General features: G+C 35.4%; 1 protein-coding gene across 1 annotated transcript in view; it reads right to left on the reverse strand.

Moving 5' to 3' along the window:
• Window positions 1–27,850, reverse strand: part of LOC136031519 (filamin-A-like) — a gene marked incomplete in the record, with an annotated part of 349,909 nt that overhangs the window by 190,360 nt on the left and 131,699 nt on the right. Inside the window, 2 exon segments of the mRNA XM_065711189.1 lie at window positions 2,027–2,224; window positions 18,566–18,806. Of these exon segments, the coding sequence (XP_065567261.1) occupies window positions 2,027–2,224; window positions 18,566–18,806 (439 nt within the window).

Raw genomic sequence — 27,850 nt, forward strand, 5'->3', positions numbered from 1 at the left:
CGCTTTTTAAAGTTCGAATTTTGTAAAATAATAGCCGATATAAGCAATAATTTGTTTGTGTTATTTTCCGGCCAATCTTAGCATTTAATTTTACCTTAAACAGCTTCATAACTATGATGTTTATGTGATAATAAACCAAAGATATTGTATGTGTTCGGCTTGTGGTTGTTATTAAATTTAAAAAAAAACAAGTTTTTTCTAACTGAAAGTGATGAATAACTTTAAAACTTAAAATGAACATAAATTATTGCGTACATCTTTTACAAATCTTTTCTTTCATTCATTTCAGTCATTTGAGAATCGCTCAACTTGTGACACTCATTTTCATAAAAATAGTTTTGACCTCTTTGGCCGTTTTGTTATTATGCCTTACAAAATCAGTTCCGCAGATATCGCTAATTTAAGTTACGTGTGATAATCTTTCCATGGAGAGGGGCTGGGTTTCCGGACATTATTTAAAAAACGAGCAGCAATTAAATATAAAATAAGTTTTTTCAACTGGAAGTGAGAAGCAATATTAAAACTTAAAAAGAATAGAAGATATTAGGTATATGAGATGGGTTGCCTCTCCTTAGTAGCTCGCTCTTATGCTAAAGTTTCTGTTTTCCTTTTAAAAGAGGTTATTATTCTAACAAAAATCAAACCTAGGTTATTATAAGGTTATTATTAGTTTAGAAAAGTAAATTTTATATGCAAATTTCGTTTTAATTATTCATGTACGGTAAGCAAAATTCAAAACTTGCATCAATTCAAAAACGTTCAGAAATTAAATTAAAAAAATCAAGATTTTTTTTAACTGAAAGCAAGGAGCGACATTAAAACTTAAAATGAACAGAAAATATTCTGTATGTGAAAATGGGCTGTCCTCTCCTCAACGCTCCGCTTTTTACGCTAAAGTTATTACTGTTTTAAAAAGTAGAGTTGTGACAAAGAGTCAAACTTTTGACTCTTTGTCTTGGGCGTAGAGGAGGGGACAACTCCTTTCTATACAGAATAATTTCTGTTTTTCTTTTTTTTTTATTATTTAATTTTGTAAATGATGCCAAGATCTATCCTAGATCGTGACGTCATTTCCCTTTGACTATATAAAAAACACGAAAATATTTTAGTGTTTTATATGAAAATCTAGAATATTATTTAGGACCATTTAAAGAATATTGGTAAAAGCAAATGTCCATTTTGGGCGTGATCTTGTTTCTCCTGAATAAATTTGCATACCATTAGGATATACATAACAGCTCGCAAACAGTATAGATTAAACAAAACAAGGTGCTGCTCGGCAGGGCTACCTACAGCAGGGAGCTCCCCACCAGGAGTACCTCAAAGAGAGTTTTTATCGACGTACTATCACTAACACCTTATCCGAAGGCGGGGGGTTAAGGGGTTTGATCAACTCCACGAAATGTTTGTCCGACTCGTAAAAAAATAACAAGAATGCACATAGACAAAACTTTTAATGCGTTTTGCCAGGTTTTTTGTACCCCTCCCCCCTCCGTCTGAACAAACATACCCCTACTCCCTGAATAAAAATCCTCGATGCGATCTTGACTGTCACCGAGGGTACTTCTCTTCAACGTGGATCGCCATGGGGAATGACTTCAAGAATGTGTGGTCCCAAAAGAACCTTCCCTTAGTTGCTTTAAGGGAAAGTGTGGAACATGTATAAAAATAAAAAGAAGACACTTAGCAGGACTAGCGGCATCGTCAGATGATCGTAACGAGAGGAGTGATAAATGAAAAAAGAGCGAAACTTACATAGGTTTTTTAGATCGTGTTCTCGCATCAAATATCTCAAAATGACCGAGACAGGGGCCAATGGCCAGAGAGTGGATGGATAAAGCTAAATATCTGATTTCGAATCCTCTAAAATTGTCTCCTTTCGTTGAAACATAAACACTGCACGCTTTCTAAAAACAGAACAGCCAAAAATTTGCATGGGAAGTATACCACCTAGGATAAACTTTGCATGAAAACGGTAACCACAACCGATTAGCTTCAATATACACTTGGGAAAGGGAAAACAAACCTGGTGACACTTTTACACCGAATGGGCTTCCTGGTACTGGCTTCCCGGCAAAGAAAACATTGACAGAATGTAGACCGAGCTGTGCTGCCGTATATTCACAGCGCCACACATCTTGGCTGATAGGTCGCACTTTGACTTGATTAGACCTCTGACCATTGACGTCAAGGACAGCAACTTCTGGTGTACCTTTGCCTGCATCTGGAAGAAAAAACATTTTTTCATACTAGAGACATGAGAGATTTAACATTAAAAGAAAACGATTCAAGTAACCTTGGTTAGCGTGAAATTTGAAAAAATTTAATAAATAGGCATAATCTAATTTATAGGGACACTCTCAAAAAGTAATTTTGAAAACAGTTAATTGAATGAATTAGGCTTTTTCTGCTAATTCCAATTCAAATATACAAAATTCAATAAGTTCAATGTTATCATCAAAAGCAACAAGCCAGAGAAAATTTGCCTGATTTTCGAAGAAAGGGGTAAATATCCCCAATAAGTAAAGCAATCGTATTGAAAATCACGCCATCAGATTCAGCGTATCAGAAAACCCTACTGAAGAGCTTTCAAACTCCTATCGAAAAAGAATTGGAATTTTGTTTTTTTGCCAAAATTTATTTTCGCAATTTCTTTTTTCCCAGAGGAATCGTATCGAACCGACTGTGCTAGAGGACTGGCAGAGGACTCACTCAAACAGAAATCAGAAGTTCCACTACCCTTTTTAAGTGACCAAAAATATAAGGGCGCAACTAGCCTCCCTCCCATGCCTGTTTTTCCTCAAAGACAGACGATCAAAATTTTATATAGTTTCAGCATAGTTGAAAGGTAAAATAATTATGCCTCTGATAATGATATATCTCCCAACAAAACTTCTGGAAAAGTATAGTATTTGTTATTGGGAGATATATGGACGTTTTCCGAGGTGGAATTTCCTGCAGCGGGGGGCAGGGGGTCAACAAGGAGCATCCCCCGTGGGAAGGAAAGTTTCTTACTAGCTCAAACTTTCAAACTGGCTCAATATTCCACAGATATTTATTTATTTATTTTAGTAGACACTTGGATATGTCACACCTTCTTTCTATACATAAGATTGACAATTCGGATTACCAGATGTTCCAATGTCAGCGCAGATCCTAGTGCTTCCATAGGTAATTCTAACTGATAAAATGAAATTCCTGATTTCGTCTAAAGCATAATTCCGTTTTGGCATTGCGAGAAATAAAAAGAAAAGCTCGAACTAGAGAATGTTCTATTTAAAAAAAAATAAACAGTAGCTTCATTTGTTAAATTAAACATATTAGTTTTGGAAATATAAAATAAAAGTTCAAATTCACGTCCAAAACATGCAAAGTATATTTGACTATTTTAACAGTCAGAGTCATTGTGTAATGCTACTTAAAAAAAGCGCTAGAGAAATATGAAATACAAACATACTGCAAAAAAATGCCTATACAATGATGGTTCTATACCCCATTTTCCGTTTTGATCCATAGACAACGTTATTTCAGAAACTGCATTGCCTTTGAAGAGAATGTATTTGCATATACACTAAATTTTAAATTTTTATACTTTTTTCAAAAAATTACGTTTCATAGATGTTAGATGTCAGGGAAATTACTTAGAGCACGGGAAACAAGTTTACATAAGAAATTTTAAGGAGCACAAGAAGACGATAAGACATGGCGCCAGAAAAATAATACAAATTTGTTTTCCATCTAAATTATTATTTCCATCAGAATCCTCATTAAAAGTTACTTTAAAAAAATAGTAACAGAGAAATAAGAATTGAAATTACACTGCGAAAATCCCTCTATAAATATGGCTATATATTCTATTAGTCATTTTGATTGACGTTCCAGGCTATTTTGGAAGCTGCCTTATCGTTGGGGAGAATAAAATTACTTTCACGTTTCAGGTTAATATCTGCATCCTTCTTTGACAGCGTCACGTTTCATAGTTGTGGGATGTCAAGGAAATTACAAGGATCAGAAGAAATAAGTTTGTTCCATGGATACAGACTCTCCAAGGCAATATTTGTTTTGAATTACATACTGCTGCTAAGAAGAAAGTGATTCATCTACTTCGCTACAACTACAAACTCATCGACTAAAAATACGACTGAAAAATTTATTTAAGTTATAAACAGGAATATTTACGCAATACCTACGACAAATAAAACAATTACGCATGGATTAATCTATAAATAGAGAGTTTTCAGTATGAATGTTATGATTGATTGAATGACCGATCTTAATCAAAACACGAGCAAAAGAAAACGAATAACACGAGGAAGTCGCATTTTGGCTACCGTAATTCTAAACACTTAATGTGATATCTTCGTTTTCTAAACTACTACTACTACAACAACAACTACTACTACTACTACTACTACTACTACTACTAATAGCTCATTGCAGCACCAAGCCACCTGAGGCCAACACAGCTACGCACGCTCCTCCTCCAGTCTAATCTATTCAAGGCATCCTTCTTTACGCCTTCCCAGGAAGTTCCCGTTTCCTTTAAATCTTTATTTATGACATCCTCCCATCCAAGACGAGGACGACCTGCTTTCTACGTAGCCCCAGACGATTGGCCAGAAAGGACACTCTTCGGGAATCTGTCATCCTTCATCCGCAGAACGTGGCCTAGCCATCTAAACCTTTCTTTCTTCATAGCCCTAGAAAGCGGGATTGAACCACATTTTTCGTACAACCTACTGTTTGAAATACGGTCAGTCAGCCGGGTACCTAGAACAATCCGTAGGCAATTTCTCTGGAAAACATCTAGTAAATATTCGTCCGCTTTTCGGAGTACCCATGCTTCAGAGCCATATTTGGCCACTGTCATCACTGTTACTTCCAATATTTTAATCCTGGTTTGAAGAGTTATATTCCTATTCTTCCAAACCTTTTTCAACTGTGAATAAACACCCTGAGCCTTAGCAATTCTACTTTTAACATCTTCACTGCTCACACCGTCTTTACTAATAATACTACCAAGGTAAGTGAAGCTGCCCACCTGATCAATCTATTCGTTACCCAACATCACCTTTCCATTTTCACATTAATTTTCAAACCTATTCTAGCAACCTGAACTCGCAAAACCTCTAAAAATTCATTCATTTTGCTCGCACTTTCATCTAATATGCTTAAATCATCAGTATAATCCAGAAGAGTCCAGAAGAGTTTTTCCTCCCCATTTTATTCCATGGTCTCGAATTGCCTTTCCTGTGCTCCTTAAGACGAAGTCCATCAAGATAATCCATATAAAGGGGGATAGAACACAACCCTGCTTAAGTCCTGATTTAATATAAAACTAGTTGCTAACCTCATTTCCTACCTTAACCGCAGCAGTATTATTCTCGTACATAGCACAAATCATTTTAATGTATTTGTGTGGTATACCATATAAGAATAAGACTTTTGCAAAAGTTCTTCTATCAACAGAATCGAACACTTGCTCATAATCGAGAAAACTGAGGACCAAAGGTGTTTGACAACGAAGGGACTTCTCAATTATTAACCTAAGAGTGAAAACTTGGTCGACACATCTTCTTCCTTTTCTAAAACCGCACTGTTCTTCTTTTTAAAAATTTATCCTCAGCATCTCTCAGTCTAAAAAGTATCATATTAATAAGTAATTTGCAACCTACAGAGACCAGACTAATGCCTCGATAATTACGACACTCACTCTTATCACCTTTCTATACAGTGGCTTAATTAAGGTTTTCCTAAAATAATTAGGTACTTCCCCTTTTCAAAAGTCATATTCATAATCTTCAGTAGCTTATTTCTAACCTCAAAGTCACCATATCTAAGAAACTCATTCACATTATCAGCACCTGGGGCCTTATTTGTTTTTTAAATCTTCCTTCACTCCCAAGGTATCACAAACTTTTTCATTTTCATCTATATCTTTTCCTGAAAATGTATCTCTGCTTAGCACCGAGATACAGTATATATATGCTGTATCTTGAACTTCGCAGGTTCTATTGATTAATTCAGTCCGTTTTGCCTTATCTTAGTTGCTTTTCAAGATAATAACAAGTTCCTGTTTATTTTTCAAAATACACTCTACCTCCTTTTTCTACTGCTAAAAATAGTGAAAAACTTGATTTTCCGCGTTTGCAGCAAACTCGTTTGTATGGTACATTACATCTGAATATTCCTCTTCATGGTGATTATCAATAAAAGTCGTAAAACATAAAGTATTTTTTTCCGCTCTCTAGAGAAACTTAAGTCTTGGAACAGAATACCTTTAAATTTACTAGCATCGACCTGCCATGGGAAATTTTCAAAATTTGATTATATGGGGATGTTAAACTCAATCCACTGAAGGATCAAATTCCAGTTAAGAATATGTCTCCTTCGCTGAATGTTAATAAACATTTTTATTTCAATGAACTTTGGCACCGCCTGACTAGAAAAAAGATTAAACAGGCAACGGCTTCCTTCGTAACATTTCCTCTTTCGCTATTACCAAATTGAAAAATAAATCTTCTTTATATTAGTGACTTTTGTCATTTCTATCTCAATATGGAGAGTTTCGCTTTCCAACAGTGGGAGCGTCAAACGATCTGTGAAAACTAGAATAGGATACAGTCTCCGTTATTGAAGACGAAAAATCTCTGACGATAGGAGCATGATTTCAAAAGGTAGCGAAAATTCTAAGCGGCATCATCCTCTACATCTGTCTTTTGTTAGTTTGAATTTTTTTTTCTTCGCTGTTTATCGTTTTTGTTTATTTATAATACCCCATACTTTGTGTTTTTTACACTTTTACGGATAATAAAGCTCATTCATTCATTCTACTTCATTATCTTCCTCTGCACTTTATTTTTTATTAGTATATTTTTTTTTTACTTGCGACAGAAGGATAGAGCCATCTATGTTGTTGAATATTCATAGCAAATAATTTCTGCTTAAAAAAAAAACAAAAAAAAAAAGGTATAATCAGGAAAGTAGCCAAAAGCTATGTCAGGGAAGAGGTTTTATGAGCTAAAAATTTTTTTATGGATGACACTCACTTACACTTGAGTAGTTTTGACACATTTAATATATCGTTTCGAGCAATTAAAATGCATCTTGATTTTTCCAACTCAACCACATCAGTTCCCCAAAAGCTTGTATGTAGGTAAAAGGGTATAGCGAAATTAAACTTAACTTTGGGATAAATATTGGCTTTGAAGTTCAAGGGTATATAGAATATGTGCTGAAAATTCAAAAAGGCATCAGTCCTTTAATATTACTTACTTCCTCTCTGAATCGTAGCTACTCTTTTTTTTAAAGGTTTTTTTCAAAAATTTTTGCTTGGGAGACCCTTGCTTCATGTTGCATAGGTATTGTCTACTCTGTAAAAAGTTTGACAAAACAGAATAAAGAAGCGAATTAGAGAATATTCAATAAATTAAATAATCAAAGATAGAAGCATAGTGCCATCTATGCTGTTTGTCATTTATAGAAAAATTTGTTACTTTTTGAAAGTAAGAGGCTGGCATAACATTGGGCATCTGGGTTTGGGAGGAAATCGGTTACAACAAAAAAAATTTCTTATTGGGCAAATACTCATTTACCTTTGTTTGGGCTTCTACGAGTAAATAAACATTTTTATTAACAAGACAACTACACTTGGATGAAATAAGTTAAAGAAGGTAAATTAACATACTCAATACACCTACTTCTGGCTGATTATTTTCAGTACTTATTGTCTTTTAATATGTATTATGTGCTTTGAAAAACAAGCTTACTGTATTATATCAAGTTCCTTGTATTAATGATATTATTTTTTGTTGCTTAATTCATTTCATTAAAATTCGCTTTATATATTTTTGGTCAACATTTTTTATAACGGGAATAAAACCTACAAAGTTTAGTGACCACTTCCCAAGGCCCTGGTGTTCAGGGGGGTAAAAGGTTTACCTCTCTCTTGAATTTTTGCCCGACTCGTAAAAAAGTAACAGAATTTATATAAACAAATTTTTAAAGTTTTTTATTTTTTTGTAACATCTCCCCCACAAAAAAAGTCCTGGATGCGCCCTTGGCATCCCCCTGAGAAAAACCTTTTGGGTATTCACAAGTTCATTCTGGGTTCGTTCACTCATTTAGTTTTCAGTGTACCGAGTTTGATAATTAAAGTCCTCTAACGACATTTTTGTACTTCCCTGGTTATACCTATAATTATTTTTTGATTTTTCCCCCCAAAAAAACCCGTTTGCAGCATAGATGAGGGTAACAAACCTTTAAATACCATGCACCAATATTTGGACACCCCACACCTACTGTCGCTTTATGTACTTAATTTATCATTTTATTTTTGAAATCAAATAAAAAAACAAGTTTTTCAACTGAAAGTAAGGAGAAACACCTAAACTTATAACGAAGAGAGATTATTCCATATAAAACGGAGGCTGCCCCTTCCACGATCCTTGCTCTTTGCGCTAGAGTCTTAAAGTCCTTTATAAATACTTCTCATTCAAATTCAATGGTCTTTGTATTTGAGGAATCTTTGTTAAAGAACTGTGAAAAAAGGTACATTTTCAGCGTTAAGAGCAATGATTGAGGGATGGACAGGCCCTCACATATAAGGAATAATATCTGCTTGTTTCAAGTTTTTATGTGGTTGTTTACTTTTATTAGAAAAACCTTATTTATTTTAAAATTTAATTTCTGACAGTTTCCTAAATTATGCCGGGATATCCTCTCCCTTGAAAATCCCCTCAGAAGCATTCCTTCCAACGGGAAGTTCCCCCCCCCCAAAAAAAAAAATTATGTATATTTCTCGATAGCAATTACTATATGTGAACAATGGGCAAATTGCTTAACTTACAGTCCTTTCCCCAGGGACTGTAGGTGGTCATTTCATCTCCAAAGACATAGTTATTGGATCTTTCAACAATACTAAATAAAATAGATGTCTCAAAATTTTGATCGAATAACCTTGGGGAAAAGGGAGGTGTGGGGGGATAGTTGCCCTCCAATCTTTTTGGTCAGTTAAAAAGGGCATGTAACTTTTGATTTCCATTTAAATGAGCCCTCTTCCGATCGCCTAGGACCATTGGTTCGATACGATCACCCCCCCCCCAAAAAAAAAAAACAAAAAAAAAACAATAAAATGTAAACACGCGTCCGGGATCTTTCTTCTGGGTCACATTAAACTTAATGAATTTTATATATTTAGAATAAATTTTAATCATTTGAAGCCAATTCTTTTCACGTATTAATTGCTATTAAAATTTGGTTTTTTAGAGTTTCGCTCACTATTGTGTCGGGTCCCTCCATACTTACGATTTCGTCACCATGAACTGTTTGAATTTTGATAAAGGGAATTAAAACACTGTTTCCTGTTTCATAGCTCAACACCAAGATGGTTAGTGCTAAATCTGAACTGATCGGCCTACGATACAAAATCAAATGTCGTCGCTGTAATGGATGAAAATTGTTTCTGACATTTTCATGCCTCTCAGGTAATTGCCAAAATCCTTTTACTAAGTTGTTCTAGGTTAATCAGGAGGATCGAAGTGATTGAAATTGTATTATCGGGCTGATCCTCCCTTTGCGTGCAGCTCAGCAAAAGGTTTTTAGCAACTATTTCATATATTTGAAAATGTCTTATACGACCTTTGGACGTGACAGGTATGTTATATACTCATCACTGATGTCGTCTCTGTCGTTCATTTGACGCTATTTGGTTGTATCTCGCGTCCGTAGACATGATACCCAAAGAGTATAGATTTGATTCCCAAAACTTACGATGCATTTAAGCTTAATCGTTAATTAACTGTTTCAATATTGAAGCATTTATGCTAATCAAACAGTTCGTGGTAACGAACTGTAGTAAGGAGCGACCCGGCTCAATAGTAAACGAAACTCTAAAAAATGGAATTTCGATGCTAAAAGATATATCAAAAGAATAGGATTTTTATGCTGATTTTAAATATACAAGTTTCATCAAATTTAGTCTTTGTCATCAAAAGTTACGAGCCTGAAAAAATTTGCCTTATTTTAGAAAATAGGGGTAAACACCCATAGGATCTTAACGAAAATCACACCATCGCATTCAGCGTATCAGAGAACCCTGTAGAAAAAATTTCAAGGTCCAATCTACAAAAATGTGGAATTTCGTATTTTTTGCCAGAAGACAAATCACGGGTGCGTGTTTATTTGTTTGTTTGTTTGTTTGTTTTTTTCCCAGGGGTCATCGTATCGACCAAGTGGTCCTAGAGTGTTGCAAGAGGGCTCATTCTAACGGTGAAAAGTTCTAGTGTCCTTTTTAAGTGACCAAAAAAATTGGAAGGCACCTAGGCCCCCTCCCACGCTCATTTTTTTCCCAAGTCAACGGATCAAAATTTTGAGATAGCCATTTTGTTCCGCATAGTCGAAAACCATAATAACTATGTCTTTGGGGATGACTTATCCCCTACAGTCCCTGGGGGAGGGGCTGCAAGTTACAAACTTTGACCAATGTTTAGATACAGTAATGGTTACTGGGAAGTGTACCGACGTTATCAGGGGGATTTTTTTGGTTTGGGTGTGGGGTTCAGGGGAGGGGGCTATATGGGAGGATCTTTCCTTGGAGGAATATTTAATGGGGGAAGAGAAATTCAATGAAAAGGGCGCAGGATTTTCTAGCATTACTATTAAAAAAAAAAAAACAATGAAAATATAAACATGAAAAAGTTTTTTCAATTGAAAGTAAGGAGAAGCATTAAAACTTAAAACGAACAGAGATTATTACGCATATGAGGGGTTCTAAAAATACTTTAGCATAAAGAGCGAGGTATTTAGGAAGAGAAAAATACTTCGCTCTTTATGCTAACAAAATTTTAAGTAATTTCAACTATTTATTCTACGGCCTTTCTGATTCAGGGGTCATTCTTAAAGAATTGGGACAAAACAAGATTTAGTATGAAGAGCGAGGTATTAACGAGGGGACCAACCCCCTCATATATATAATAAAAAATACAAGAATATAAAAGTTTGTTACGTAAGTTAATTCTTAAGTTACGTATATTTTTTACTAATAAAAACCTTGGTTAAAAATTAAAAGATCTAGTTGCCTTTTTAAGTTACCGAAAAATTGGAGGGCAACTGCCTCCTTCCTCACCCTTTATTTCTCAAAATCGTCTGATCAAAACTAAGAGAAAGCCATTTAGCCAAAAAAAGAATTAATATGCAAATTTCATTTTAATGAAATTAAATATAAAAAAACAAGTTTTCTGAAATGAAAGTAAGGAGCGACATTAAAACTTAAAACGAACAGAAATTACTCTGTATATGAAAGGGGCTTTTCCTCCTCGACACCCCGCTCCTTGCGCTAAAGTTTGATTCTTTCTCGCAACTCTACTTTTTAAAACAATAAAAAACTTTATCGTAAAGAGCGGGGTGTCGAGGAGGAAAAACCCCTTTCATATACGGAGTAATTTCTGCTTGTTTTAAGTTTTAATGTCGCTCCTTACTTTCGTTTCAGAAAACTTATTTTTTTATATTTAATTTAAGTAAAGGTAATCTCGCTTTGTTGAGAGAATTGCGCACATATAGTCAATTTGCTGTCCATATGGTATTTCTTTTGAATTTTGTATTCGTGATGGAGGATCTTTGATAAGCATTTACAGAAAGAAGATACATACAGACACAAAGGTGTCATGTGTCACATGTAGACATTCAATACGCCGGGTTCGGCGCATGTGCCACGGTTTCAACACACCTGACTTAGACAGCTCTATTCTTCTTCCGTAAATGTGTTAAACGAAAAGCCTATAAGGCTATAAGTGAAAAAAAAAAACTAAAGTAGCTACTATAAGGATTGAGGCACCGTTTTAATTTTCAGCCATACTCCTGTCCAGGTATTTCAGCCATTCTTAGAGCCATACTTCTGCCCGGAAGGACAGGACTTCCAGACTGTTCTCAACTAAACCTGTCCTCTAGACTACTTCGTATTCAGTCTTCATAAATGACAATTTGTTTGTCAGATTGTTTCCAATTTGAGCCGGAAATGACAAAAGTCGCTAAGAAATTAACTTTTTTTTTAATTAAAAATAGTAAAAAACTGTAGGAAGGAAGCAGTTAGCTGCTTAATTTATTCTTTTCTGGTGGTGTCAACGCCCATACAAATAAAAGGCTTATAAGATTTCATAAATCAAAGAATTCAAGAAAAAGATTTCTAGTAGTATGATCATTTATTGTCCTACCTCAGTTCATAATGCTAGCAACCCGATTGGTTATTGGGTGTTAGCAGTGTCAGATGAAAAAGCTAAAGCGAGTCCAAGCGTCAGTGGACAAAAAGACGAAAATTTTCAGACCGCCATGACACAGTTTTTGTACACGACCTAAAACATTTTCTACTCATACTGAACCCATTGATTACGAGAGTTTCCACCAATAAACTCTTCTGAGTGGTCCTTAACCCTTATTTAAATTAAAAAGAAAGAATTTTTTGTCCAACAAAAAGTAAGGAGCAACATTAAAACTCGAAACGAACAGTAATTATTCCGTACATGAGGTGGGCTTTCCCCTCCTAAATCCTTCGCTCGTTACGCTGAAGTTTGAGTTTTTGTCAAAATTCTTAAAGAACAAGGGGTGAAACACAAAGGCCGTTGGATTGAAATGAAAAGCTTTTTGAAGCATTAAAAAACTTTAGCGTAGCAAGTAAGGCATTGAAGAGGGGCCAGCCTCCCGCATGTAGCGTACAATTTCTGTTCGTTTTTAGTTTTAATGTTGCCCCATGTCATCAGTAAAAAAAAAAAAAAAAAACTTATTTTTATCTAATTTCTAATCGTTTTTCATATTCAGAAATGAATTCCCGCTCCTTCGCAGAAAATTTTCCCAGTGAATCCCCCTCCACCGGAAAAGTTCCGTGTGTTTCCCAATAGCAAATACTATATGTAAACAACGGACAAATTCCATAGCTTAAAGCCCTTTCCCCAGGGGCAGGTGGATTATGTCATCCCAAAACGCAGTTATTGGACCGTTAAACTATGTTGAATCGAATGACTATCTCAAAATTTTGATCAGATGTCTAGGGGGAGTGGCGTATAAGGGGGGAAATTCCCTCCAATCGTTTTGGATACATAAAAATGGAAATAGAACTTTAAATTCTCTTGGAATCAGCCCTCTGCCAATCTTCTACGACCGTTAGTTCGAAACGATCACCCCTGAAAAACAAACAAACAAACGCGCATCCTCTGTCGCATACTTCCAGTGTGCTCTTCGCCTCGCGCCTTCCGGTGTAAACAAGTGCCAGTCGAGTGCTTCCTTGAAACACAGCTCGAGCTCTGGATCATTCACATAAATCAAGACCACAATGGAAAATCTACTTTTCAATTCTAGTATCTCAGCTTCTTCACCGATTCACTTGTATTTGTAAACTCACAATTGCCTTGGCCAGGAGCTCCAACTTGGGGGGGGGTCACTCCTTGATTTTGAAAAAGATTGATATTTTCATCGAAAAAATATAAAGAAGAAAAATCCCCTCTAGATCGTTAAGAGCCTTTTTCTATTCTCTATTAGAAAAAATCAAGAAAACTATTCTTGCTCCTTCCTACATTTTTTTAAATTGGAATCCCTGTCCTTTTTTTTAAAAATAACTAATGGTAATGCTAAGTTTGAACCACAAATTTCAAAGCTCAAGTTTTAAATTTCATTTTTAACATCCACAAATAATGAATTAAAAACAATCCTTTCGCGCTGGAGAAAAATCTACGAGGGATTGTGGTTGCGCGAAAGGCCGCATAACTACTTACCTATTAAACAATAATCAAATATGCAAATAAAAAAAATCAATGAAAATAAATAACCTATAGGCTAATGTAAATAATAGAAATAAATAAAAATATAAAAACATACAAATAAGAACAGAAACAAAAAACCTCATGAATTAAAAATAATAATAGATAGATAATAATATAAAAAATAAAAAAAAAACGAATTAAGTCAACAATTTACTTTCTGAAAGAAAATGAATTATAGACTGCTAAAAGCACTGTTTATTGGGGCCAAAAGAAAAACAAGATCAAATTTTAAAAGTGAATTTTTTAAAATGGTTTTCCAAGCAATCGAATTATACAAGCTTTTAAAGCATAAGAAAAAATGATGAGTGGAGAGCTAGACTTTGATCTTTGACATGGAGAGACTCGGAGCACCTACGCAGCTATTTATTTTAGGGGGAGGGAGCAGATCTCAACAGAACATTTTTTAATTAACCTAATCGATCGCTCCATAGACTATTTGGTCATACGTCCAGGGCATGTGCAAAACCCCTTGTTATCCAGCCAGTAGGATAAAATTTTCCATTCTATATCATACCTAATTGTATAATTATGAAAAAAACCTTCCTGTTAATACATTAATCTTCCATCCAAGAACATTTAAACGGATTTAAACGCAGCTTACTAGCGTCGAAGTGGTAGAAACGTACCTTTATTCGAGGAAATAAACTGCCCCCGGGGTTAGGTTAACAATTCTAACGGGATTAGGCCGTCCTGTCAGAGAAAGGGCAAACCGAATTCATATTGACTTTTCGCAATTTTTATAGGAGCATATGCATTCGTATTTCAGGGATAATGAAGGTTTTAAACATTTTGTGGTAACAAAGTGTATGTATGAAGCGACTCGACACGATAGTAACCAATAAAAATGATAAAACTCTAAAAAAGTGGAATTTGATATAAAATATAATATATCAAAAGAATTGGCTTTTTGTGCTGATAAAATAAAAAAGAAAGATTTTTCTGCTGAAAGTAAGGAGCAACAATTAAGACTTAAAACGAACAGAAATTATTACGTATATGAGGGATTTTCCCCTCCTCAGTACCTCACTCTTTACGCTAAAGTTTGACTCTTTGTTCCAATTATTTAGGAATGACTCCTGTTACGAAAGGAGCGTTTAATTAGAATAATAAGCTTTTTGCAAATTCAAAAAACACTTTAGCATGAAGAGCGAGGTACTGAGGAGGGGAGAACACTCTCATATACGTAATAGTTTCTGTTCGTTTTAATCTTACATGTTGTTCTTTACTTTCAGTTGAAAAAAAGTTGTTTTTTTACTCAATTTCTGACAGTCTTTTGATTAATCTGGGATATCCAGATCACATTTCATGGAAAATTCCATTCCCGCACGAAAGATCCTCCCACGTAAGCACCCCCAGCAGAAAATACCCCTGCCCCCCCCCCCCCAAATACCTTAGTACTTCCCAATAGCCAATAATATATATAAGCAATGGGCAAAGTTCATAACTTGCAGCCATTCCTAAGGGGCTTTGGGGCGTCAAGTCATCCTCAAAGACACAGTTATTAGAGAATCTCAAAATTTTGACAGGATAATTTTGGGTAAAAAGGGGCGGGGGGTGTGGGAGGCGGGTAACCACCCTCCAATATTTTTGGTCACTTAAAAGGGAATTAAATTTTTTATTTTCGATCAAATGAGCCCTCTCTCGATCTTCTAGGATCACTGGTTCAACACGATCACCCCTAAAAACAAAAAAACAAAAAAACAAACAAACAAATAAACACGCATCCGTGATTTTGCTTTTGATTCAGGAGCTTGAAACCTCTACTGTAGGGTTCTCTGGTATTATAAATCTCATGGTGTGATTTTCATTAAGATTACTTGATTCCTTAGGGGTATTTCCCCCCTTTTTCAAAAATTTGGCAAACTTCATGAATTTTATATGTTTTGAATAAGCATCGAAATTATATCTTTTGATATATAGACTATTATTATCAAGACTGTTTTTTTTTACAGTTTCGGTTAATATTGAGCCGCATCACTCCTTACTTACAGTTCGTTACCATAAACTAATGAACTAACAAACCAATGAACTGACTCCATTTTAAATTTCTCTGCATGTTTCATACAAGGATAACGACGAAGAACATGCCTTTCCATAACACAGACAAAAGGTAAAACAATGAGGAATTATTTGAAGGCAGTCAAATTTACACGAAATTAAATGAATATTTCGGCACTATATCGAAGACCGTCATCAGCAAAGCCCAGATAAATATAACAAAAAACTTACAATAAAATACGTGACCATTAACGATAAATTAAAACAGTCCTAGCATCATCACTTCAACGAAGTTCAACTAGGACTGTGGTTGAGCTTCCTGGTCGCACATTCCGTTGTAAGTCTTAGTTTATATTTATCCGTGCCTTGCTGATGACAGCTCTTAGATATAATGCCGAAATTTCATCTTAAAAAAATTCACTATCTTAAAATAATTCCTAGTTGTTTTAGCTTCTGTCATTTGTGCTTCATAGAAGAAATAGTAAATTGAAAACAACCCCACTAAAGTAGGCCAGAAGGGCAATAAAGGCCAAAAAACGTACTTTCATTAATTTCAGAGTCTGATAAGAAATAACGTCCATGAATTTACTTTGGTTTACAAGCAGACAGAAATAAGAACAAAATATTAAGATCCCTGCAAAAAAATACCAGAAGAAAATTAAAGACTATAAATTTATGCTGGCAAAACATTTACAGAACTAATTCTTGCCACAGTCGGTAAAAATGACCATCCAGTCGGTAAAATCTCTTGCCCCCCCCCCCAAACATTTTGTCCAGTAACGATCCTGATCACAGGAGATCGAGATGAGCATCTTATATAATACAGAAAAAGACCATCTGCAATAAGAGGGGTGTTATCACCCCGCAGGACCCACAATTCAGACGTGGTCCAAAAACGAACCCGGTAGCCAAGTGTCATTAAAGAATAATTTCTCCCCCTAACCCTAAGAAATTCTTATATATTTATCTAAAAGGTCACGGAGAGTTAAGAAATTTTGGCACAAAAACACACTTCTCAAGGCTTCAAACGCACTACCCACCGGCTATATAGAGATCCACTGGTCTTCCTCCATAATGGCTGATGCACAACTATCCACCACTGTAAATGATTTTTTTTTTTCAAGATTCAAATGAATCAGCTTAGTTAAACGAAGCATCATAAAAGATGCCTAAGAGATTAATCTTTTATTTTGTATCGACCTTGTGCATTTTTTAAGAGCGAATGCGCTACTGCGCCGTTAATCCTTCTGAAACTTGAAAGCTCAAAATACGGTGTTTGATAGATTTTAAAACGATTGAATGACTTAGAATTTTTACTCGATGAAAGGTTGGCACCATGGCAGAAAATGCCACTTTTCTATGGGGCAGTCTTTTTTACTATTTTAAAAGGTACTGAAACATTCAATGTGTGTTCTAACAACCCATTTTCCCAAATTTTAGGACCAGCATTTACCAGATCATCCCAGTATGATCTGGTAACCTGGTAATCATCCCCCAATATGATCACCCCGGAAAAAAAACATGGATTCGTCTCGGAAAAAGAATTCATAATTTCACATTTTCGTAGATAGGGGCATGAAACCTTTACCATAGGGTTCTCTGATATTCTGAATTTGACGGTGTAGTTTTCACTAAGATCACTTGCATATCTGGGGTTATTTTGCCTCTTTTTGGACCGGCAAATCTTCTCAGGCTTGCAACTTTTTGTGGGTAAATTTAGAATGAATATTGTGGTTTTGAAATCACCATAAAAGGTTGATTCTTTTGATGTATTTATTGCTATCAAAACTCCTTTTGTTAGAGTTTCGGTTACTATTAACACGAGTCATTCCTTAGTTTCAGGTTTATATGAACTATTTCCTATATATGACCCTTGTCATCTCCATTTTATGCAAGCCTTCTGGTGCATCTTTTTCTATTATATAGGGTTATGTAATTATCCGAAAGTCTCTTACAAATATTCTTATTGCAACAAGCTTTTGCATAATCTAGTGAAGTTCCGTCAATTTCTTTTCGTATATGTCTCAGGCAGACGATTATAAAGCAGAAACTTGCATCAGTTCTTTACTTTTCCCAGGCGAAGAAAATTATACGAAATTTCCTTTGAATCCTGGTTCCTTTTATAATCGTTAATTTTTCCGTATTCTGTTGTGTTTATTCGTTAAAGCCTATTCTTTATTTCAATATTTAAGTAAGTTTCGTTGAGACTGGATGGGATTGGGATTAATTGCATTCAGAAGGATTAGTACGGATTGGATTGGGCCCTGAGGATTTACTGTCTATTAGCCGAATCCGTTTCCTCCCTTTGATATCCCTTGGCCCTGTCGTTAACTTTATCTTTTGTAATGCGTTGTATCACCCTCCTTTTCTTCCCGAATAGTCCAAAGTAGGCACCGTTTCTAGTTTCATTAACTAGTTTCAACAGGTCCTTCGACGGACAGACATAAGCAGCTACCGGAATCCTAAAATCTTCTTGAATTTTTGGATACATCTTATTCAAATTATTAAATCATTTCCTTTTGTAAAATTACCACCCTTCCCCAAAAATATTTTCGCTATTCCCTCAGATCAAACAAAAAAAATCCTGCTTGCCTGCCTGCTTGGACGTATATTAGGGGATCCCTGTCCCCTCCCCATACCATGTGCAGAGATACCTTTTTCTCTAATTTAGTATAGTTTTCTTCTCAATTTAGATTTTTAACAGAAGTATACTGCAGGTATGCCTGAAGAACAAGTTCAATCTAAGCTTGATTACGCACCTTTAGTAAAGATGTCAAAATAGGTCGGCCGATTGACAATAACCCCATTGGGTTCAATGCCTGGTCCAGCAACAGTGACTTTACTTGCATCACCAGCGAATCCTTCTACTTTAACTTCAAATGGTGACCGGGGCACATCCTTTTCAGCAAATCTCACTACAATTCTATGAGTTCCTTCTTGTTTTGGAGTATAGCTTGCAGAGTAAGTCAAGCTTCTGTCGTTGTTAAACTTTAAGTCAACCTGTAAAAAAAAAAAATTGCAGTTTAGACTTTCAAAATACAGGAAAAACTTCAAATCTCAAATAAGGATTTGTATTAACAAAACAGTTTAAGGTATATCTCTACTGTTTTTACTTATTTGCTTCAAATTTGTAATAAAACGCCCGTCAGCATATATGTAATACTGGCTTTGGTGCAATTTCCCCCTGAAGAAGGCAATTCCTGATGGATATATAGCATTGAACAAAGCTCATACTCGTTTATTTAATCAGAGACGTTTCCTTCATAAGGGAAGAAAAGTACAAACGTCTTGTTCCCTGAAGTTTCCTCCACGAGGAAGCAAACACGAACACAAATTTGTGGCATTTACAAATAGCAGCACAAACAGAGAAAACCCTTTGGAAAGAGATGAGAGGATGTACCTCTGTCATATTCCCTTCAAATATTGCGTGAGCTTTCGTTTGTCAAGTTAAGCAGGAGTTTGTCAAGTTCCGACCAAGGGGTGGCATGTAGAATAACCTACCACCAGGACGTTCCCAGCAGGAGTTATTCCGAGGAGGTTGTCTTTCAGTGCTTGAAGACAAGGTACAACAAATATTAAAACGTTAAAGAAAGATAATTGCTACGACTAGCGGCACAACCACAGCTTCTTGAACTTTGAAGGAAAAAAAATGACATTCTCTTAGTGACGAATTAGGTTAAGTACATGGTCCATGCATGCCTACGTTTCATGGGCAGTCCTCAGCAGTGACCTGCAGACACGATAGGATTTTATTTTTATCTTAGCTGTCGACAAGCTTATTTCCACCGCATCTTCAAAAGTGTGAAAAGGTTAAAGATCGTAATCACAGCAGGCATACTGATATTAAGAAACAAAATTTTGTTGAAATACCAAACTTCTGGAACATTTTCTTCTGTTTCTTCCTTTTTATGTCGTAAACTCGTCCCTCACTCGTCCCTTATTTTCATGCGAGTCTGTCTTCATAAGGATAGTACATGCATCAAGCTTGGCATATTACAGCAGAAGACCAAATAGGTCGGTGTCATTCCCAATGAAAGTGGTCGACAAAGTTCCCGTGCAAATGACTGCTTAATTTTTCAGCACAAAATTAAATCTTGGCATCATCTGGACCATTTAGAACTTTAAATCCTGATTTTGCCAGCGTCTCAGTAAGTAGGCCGACGAAGTGTTGTTTATTTTTGGGATTTTTCAAAAAATTCCTCTTTACTTTTGACGAAGATTCATGTTATGAGAGAATTCAGTAATTGGACACGACAAACCTTTAGTTCTCTTAAGCTCTGTGCAATTTTTCGTCGTTTGTGTACCAGTTTAAGAATCAAATCTACCACTGCCTGGCCGAAATGTCTCGTGACTTAATCTAAATAAGATCCTGCCACATCATAGTATATGGGTCCGAGAGTCCAAGGAATTTTGTGGACAAGCCAGCCATGATCCAAAACTCTCCGGGAGGTCGGCAATGTTACTTGATCCCCTCAATTTTCATCAGTGCATTTGTTAGAGATGCTTTGTTGGCTGTCCTCATCATCTCGAAGGAACTAAAGAACGATATTGGAAAAGTAAAGGGCTCGAACGGCAGATCCTCGATGAAGTTGGTAGCACTGGTACTAGCCACTGTGGCTAGACGTTGGAAGGTTAGAGATGGATCGACCATTTCTCTCTCGCTATTTATTACCACGGATGACTTTTCAGCCATAATTACAGCTAGCCTATCTAGTTTCTCTTTAAAACATATTTGTCAGTGTCTTTCATTTTAATATCCTTAAGAATCGTTTCTTCCACAGATTTGGAATCGTCTGCGTTTACAGCGCAGACACTAGTAACCTCGTTCAACAGCTGTGAATCCTGTCTGAAGGGTTCTAGAGGCTAAATGTATCAAACTGTCTTTCCGATGTCCACCATACCTCTAGCTCTCCTCGAAGATACGGCTTCTGCATGATTTTCAATTGTCAGCTCCACGAGACCAGTCAGGTTCTTCAAACGTCCGTTAACGAGAACCAAAGTAGACGTATCAGATTTCCAATTTGTCCGCTCAAACACACACAACTTCGAAACAATAGGGAAATTTTTCAAAGACAGTGAAATTCAATTCACTGTCATATATATATATATATATATATATATATATATATATATATATATATATATATATATATATATATATATATATATATATATATATATATATATATATATATAAATGTTTTAAAAATTTATTAATAATTAATATAAAAAACTTTTTAAAACAGCCCAAGCATCCTTACTTCAACGAAGTTCAACCAGGACTGATAAACAAAATAATGTGAGATGATAAATTCATTCAGAAAAAAAGCACAAAATAACTAAATACAAGTTTTCAAAGCCAATTTTGTTGTTTTTTTAGCAGCTTGCCTCAAAGGCCTTTTTGTAGCTGGTTCAATACTATTATAAATTGGCTCAGTAAAGTATTTTGTTAGATCATTTTTAATTAAATTTGAGTATAAAGAATTTAATGAGTACAATTTAATATGCATATGCTGATATTTATTCCTTAAAGTCTTAAAAGTTTTTGATTTATTAAAGTTAAAAAAGTGAAAATATTTAAAATGCATTTTTTTTTCAGCAAAGTTCAAATTATGTTCTGGCCTTGAGATGTCAAAGGGTTTACCTTGAGGGATTACTAGGGGTGGCCTTGAGAAGGCATAACCCTTTCCTTTCCCAGTCGAATGAGCCCCTTTCAAAGTTTCTACGACAAAACTTTCTACACGAAGTGCCTTGGTCTAACAAAAAAAAAATCATAATAAAAATAATAACAAATTATGTCAACATTTTTCTTTACTTAAGTAGCATTATTGCGCTGCCTATGACTTCAAGTTCTCTCCTTTGCGCCAAAAAAAAATAAAGAGTATTTTGAATTTAAACGGTATCATTGAACAAAAAAAAAGAAGGTAAAACTAATTTGCTGCTTCTTTCTGTAAACTGTGTCTACTAAAATTTGGGAAATATTATTTGGCATTAAAATAATTGGCAGAACGAGTCATAGGATAATATTTACAGAGGTAGTAAAACCAACTTAGCAACAGTCTTATTTATTTCAGCAATGCGACCTTGATAGGTAGTACTATAAAAATTTTCAATCTTTGAACAATGAGATTTAGATTGGATTTAACTATGCGAAATTTTGGTTAATAATTTCGAACTTAAGTTGAATTTTGGTAATTATTGCTCGCCTCCTCTTATCCGTCATTCTTCCCCTTCTCAATGTTAAATTTATCACACCAGAGTCAAAACAATGGTGGCAACTTAGCAAAGAACCTTTATCCCACGCATTTCTAGAAAACACTAACGAACCATCCCGTCAGTTAAATTTTTATTTTTGTGAAAATAAATAAATAAATGAATAGTTACCCCCCATCCTTATTATTTCTATCATTTTCCTCGTTTGTCCTTCTTTTGTTTTTATTGACCAGTTTATTTTTTTTACTACAAATTCTACATTTTTAGCGTGGCATGATTTTCTTCTACTTTTTTTCTTATCAATCTTGCCAAAAATGATTTGGTCTAATATTCAAATAAATAATTATTCATTTTGTCTGATATTTGTTAATGTCGACTTTAGTCAATTTCATACATGAATTTTTGTTAGAAACAGTTTGTGTTTTGATATCAAATTTTTTCCCTAAATCTCAAGCTGTTGGCCATTTATTATTATTAGTTTTTTTGTATGTGAAGTTTTCTATTATTAGGCTATTATTATTATTATTCTAATTGCGAATTCAGCCCATCTGGAATTGTGACAGTTAATTTACTTTAAGTAAATACATTTTCTTATCTAGCCTTGTGCGTTTCATGAATTAGTCATTTAATTTGAAGAACTAGTTAAATTGGTCATATTAGTTTGAATTTTTTTTTCAGCGACAAAATTTAAATCCAAAACATACAAGTAGTATTCAAAGCAAAAAAATAATTAAAATTTCTAGAGACAAAGTAACAGCCAAACTTCTGTTTTATTTATTTTTATTGGAATACCAGACATATGTTCAAGACAGGAGGCTCTCGTGGGAGCCTCTTGGTTTCTCAAAAGTTGTAAAAAAAAGATCAAAATACTTTTACCGAATAGGCTAAATTTGTACATAATTAATCTGAAGTTCATTCTGATTTTTACTGTTAAATCTTTTTAACTTGATTTTATTTTACTCATTATGGCTTTCTTCCCATCTTCTCCTGTTGTTTCTTCCCTTTTCACAAATATATTTTTCCATAGAAACATAGATGGACACAGGTCCAACCCTGGTGGTGACGGCAGAGGTGATGTAGCTCCAGCATTTTATTTGGGAGGGGGACAAGAGTGATACATATCCGGATTCTCAAGGGAATGGGCTATATAATAATTTTTCTCCAACTTATTATTCGGGCAATTGCCCCGCTTGCCCCTTCCCAAGTGAGGCCTATGGGTGACGGCTCACAGCATTACTCATAGGAGCGTGATTAAAATCAGAAGAGAAAATCACTTCTAGTTTACTACTTCCTAATTCTTCCGATGAGCTTCTGGACAAATCTTTGGGGAAAATCCCCCCCCTCTTACGCACACATGCATTCCAAATTTGATTTTTACTCAAGAATCGATACAATCCATACCTTCCTAAACAATGCAAGGAAGCTGAACTTTCCAAGGCCTTTTTATGCTCAAGAGGGAGGGGGCAAGATGGCAACTATTTAACTGGAAAAAAGTCACTGGAATAACAACTTAAAAGCTTCAATAAAAGCAAAAATGTGACTGCGCCCTCAACTGATGTCAGAATATGGTAAGTTATATCCATTAGTACAATGAGATTCTAATGTGGCTGCCGAATTTCCTCTAACATCTAGTTTGGAAAGCATGTTTCATAATTGTAGACAAATAATTGTTGGTCAGCTTGATTTAAAAAAAAAAATATATACCCAAATTAGGATTTGACAAGCACAAATAGAAAGAATTACCCAGCGTGACTTCCCATCCTCCCTGTGTATACTAATATATGCATACATGAGTCACAAAAGGGTTCTTACAATCATTTTAAGATCCATCTATAGCATTCCATCCCTATTCAATTCTAAGTAGATACTGGAGACCATCTTTAACAGTCAACAATTTCTACAACTGCAGTATTTAAGCAACTTTCTTAATTGTTCTTTATCTCTACAGAGATTTGTCTAGCACTGCATAGAAATAGCATAATGACTTGGAAAAGAAAAGAAGGAACAAGATAAACTTCGTAAGGAAAAACAGTCACCATATTGAATAGAGACAGCAAAAAAGATCCTTTTTTTTTAATCAGAATTTTTCAAACGGTTCTTCAAATGACAATTGCAGAAGTTCGGGTGCTACTATACAGGCTCGTGGCAACAGAGGGTCTTTGGATTATCCCTTTTTTTATAATCTTGGAACCTTAAGCCCACCTACTGTTATTTAATTCTTATTAGAAAAAAATTCTATACATGTGCCTGGTTCATTGGCTGAACAAATTTGTTTTAGTGGCTGCTTTTTAAATACTTTTACCTGATAGTGGTTGACAAGATTAACATGAAACGAAAATTAGCTTTCTATTAATTTAACATTATATGGATAACCTCAACTTGAAGAAATGTTTCTCAGTCGCTTCAATATATTTTTTTTTCTTTTTTTAAGCAATCGATTGTTGCCATAGCTCACAAAGCGGTTGGTTTTAAGGGGAAAGAATGAAATTTCTTTGACGAAATGCCTTTTTTGAATGGTTTCCTAGAGAGTTTTAAAGCCGTATGAGTTTCAATACAGCTTGTATTAAGCTAATTAGCTTGATAACTGTTCAAAAGTACTTGCAATATCATCTATTAACTAGAACAATTTCGCCTTCTCCCTTATGAAATCCAGTCAGTTTTACTCAATAAATCCGAATATTTCTAATATTGTATTTAGGAAATTTTCGCTAATGAGATCCAAGCTCATTCAATATGCTTATTAAAAAACACATTTTCTTTTTAAAGCAGCCACGTGTTGCAGAATTAGTATATTTACCAAGAAAATTCTGCCTTTTCATAGGCAGCGCAATAGCGCTGCCAAATTAAAGAGCCACGCGGACACAATATACTATATATATATATATATATATATATATATATATATATATATATATATATATATATATATATATATATATATATATGTATATATATATATATATATATATATATATATATATCTATATATATATAAATAAGTTGTCTGTGTGTGTGTGGGTCTGTCTGTCGGGTGACGTCATGTTTGTGTGTTGACTGACGTCATGAAGTTAGTTGTCGTCATTTTTGTTATGACGGTGACGTCATTAAAGATATTTAAGACATGCGTTCACGTAGAAATCTATTAATGTTTAACTGTAAAATGACTGATGAACTTACAATGGCAACAGCCGAGGAAGATGCTCAAAGAGTCTATGCCAAAAAACTTGCTGCTGATAGAGAAAGTAAGAAAAGAACGCGTGCCGAGGAATCAAAAGAACAGCAAGGAAACAGGCTTGAGGCTGATGGAGAAAGAAAGAACAGAAAGAGTGCCGAGGAACTGCCAGAGCAACGCGAAACCAGACTCGCTGCTAAAAGAGAAAGTGCAAAAAGAAGGCGTGCCGAGGAACTACCAGATCAACATGAAACCAGACTTGCTGCTAAAAGAGAAAGTGAAAAATGAAGGCATGCCGAGGAACTACCAGAGCAACATGAAACCAGACTTGCTGCTAAAAGAGAAAGTGAAAAAAGAAGGCGTGCCGAGGAATCACAAGAACAGCAAGAAATCAGGCTTGCTGCTGATAGAGAAAGTAAGAAAAGAAAGCGTGCCGAGGAATCAGAGCAACCCGAAAGTTATCGCCTGGCATTCAGGTACAGCCCAGTGGATGATTATAGCTTGAGTAGATGTGTTCAAATCGGACTATGTCTAAAATTTGTCCCTATTGCAAGGCCTTGAAATTCAATGGTGAAACAATGGGAATGTGTTGCGCCTCAGGAAAAGTTAAACTTCCTCTATTGGCTGCACCACCAGAGCCATTGAAGACTTTCCTTACTGGAACTACGTCAGAATCTAAGTGTTTTTTGTCACAAATCAGAAAATATAACTCATGTTTCCAAATGACGTCGTTTGGAGCCCAAATCGAAAATCCAGATCAATTTATGTCTACTTTCAAAGTAAAAGGGCAAATTTATCATAGAGCAGGGTCCCTTCTACCATTCTCAGGCGAGAATCATAAATTTTTACAATTGTACTTCATCAGTGATAGAAATTCTGAATTGAATACACGTTGCGAAATTTCTCCCAACGTTGAAAGGACAATCGTTTCCCAATTGCAACATCTTTTCCACGAAAATAATAATTTAGTGCGTCTGTTCAAAACAGCCATAGATTTGATGCCTACTGATACGCATAAAATTGTTATTTCCGCTGACAAAACGCCTCCTGGCCAACATGTGCGTAGATACAATGCTCCAACTATCGACGAAGTGGCAATCGTTATGGTCGGTGATCAGTTTTTACCTCGAGATATTATTCTTCATAAGCGAAACGCTCAGTTGTTAAGAATTGCTGATTTCATCGATGCTACGGTGCCCTACAATATCCTATCATTTTTTGGGATGGAGCCGACGGCTATCACTTTAATATTAAATTGATGAATCCAGCCACTAACAAAGAAATGAATAAGAAATGCAGAGCAATGCATTATTATTCCTATAGACTAATGATTCGGCAGGATGAAGAAAATTATATTTTAAAATGCCGTCAATTGTTTCACCAATTCGTCGTTGATATGAATGCTAAAATTGAATCAGAACGTTTGCTATATATCCTCCTGAATCAGACCAAGCTCCGCTCTGAAGAATACATTCATTTGCGAGATGCAGTTATAAATGACGGTAATACCACAAAAGTTGGAAGATTAACAAATTTACCTTCGTCATATGCTGGCAGTCCCCGTCATATGCATGAATATGCTCAAGATGCTATTGCGTATGTTCGTCTCTATGGTCGTCCAGATTTATTTATTACATTTGCATGTAATCAATCTTGGAACGAGATACTGCAGCTTTTACTTCAAGGACAATCGGCGGTTCATAGACATGACATTACGGCCCGTGTCTTCCGGCAAAAGTTGAAATCACTGATAAACTACATAGTAAATTTTGAAGTATTTGGGTCAGTGCGATGCTGGATGTACTCAGTGGAATGGCAAAAACGAGGTTTGCCACACGCACAGATACTAATCTGGCTACATAAACAAATTACTTCGAACGAAATTGATGATGTGATTTCCGCTGAAATACCTGATGAAAATGTCGATAAGGGGTCACATGATATTATTGTAAAAAATATGACACATGGACCTTGCGGTGCACTGAACGAAAATTCACCATGCATGGCCAAAGGAAGGTGCACAAAGCAATATCCTCGACTGTTAGTATCCAACACAATTACTGGCAATGATGGTTACCCACAATATAGAAGAAGATCTACTGAAGATGGCGGTTAAACAGCAATAATAAAGAAGCGTAACGGTACCACCATCGAAGTAGATAACCAGTGGGTTGTTCCATATTCCCCATTATTATCAAAAACATTTAATGCACACATAAACGTTGAATACTGTAACTCCGTAAAGGCAATCAAATACATATGTAAATACGTCAACAAAGGAAGTGACATGGCAGTTTTTGGCTTGCAGGCCGAAATAAAAGATATCGACAAAATCGTACAATATCAGGCTGGAAGATACATAAGCAGTAATGAAGCTGTTTGGCGAATTCTTTCATTTCCGATACATGAACGTAGTCCAGCTGTTGTTCATTTAGCGGTACATTTACAGAATGGTCAACGTGTTTATTTCTCGGAAACCAACGTGCAACAAAGAGCCCTGAATCCACCGGATACAAAGTTAACCGGTTTCTTTTCGCTTTGTAAAAATGATTCTTTTGCAAAAAAAACTGCTGTATACTGAAGTGCCTTCGTATTACACGTGGAATACTAAAAATAAAGTATTTGAACGTCGAAAACAGGGTAAGTCAGTCGGGGTAAG

Source organism: Artemia franciscana, chromosome 9, assembly GCF_032884065.1.
Source record: "Artemia franciscana chromosome 9, ASM3288406v1, whole genome shotgun sequence".
In the NCBI taxonomy this organism is placed as follows: Eukaryota; Metazoa; Arthropoda; class Branchiopoda; order Anostraca; family Artemiidae; genus Artemia; species Artemia franciscana.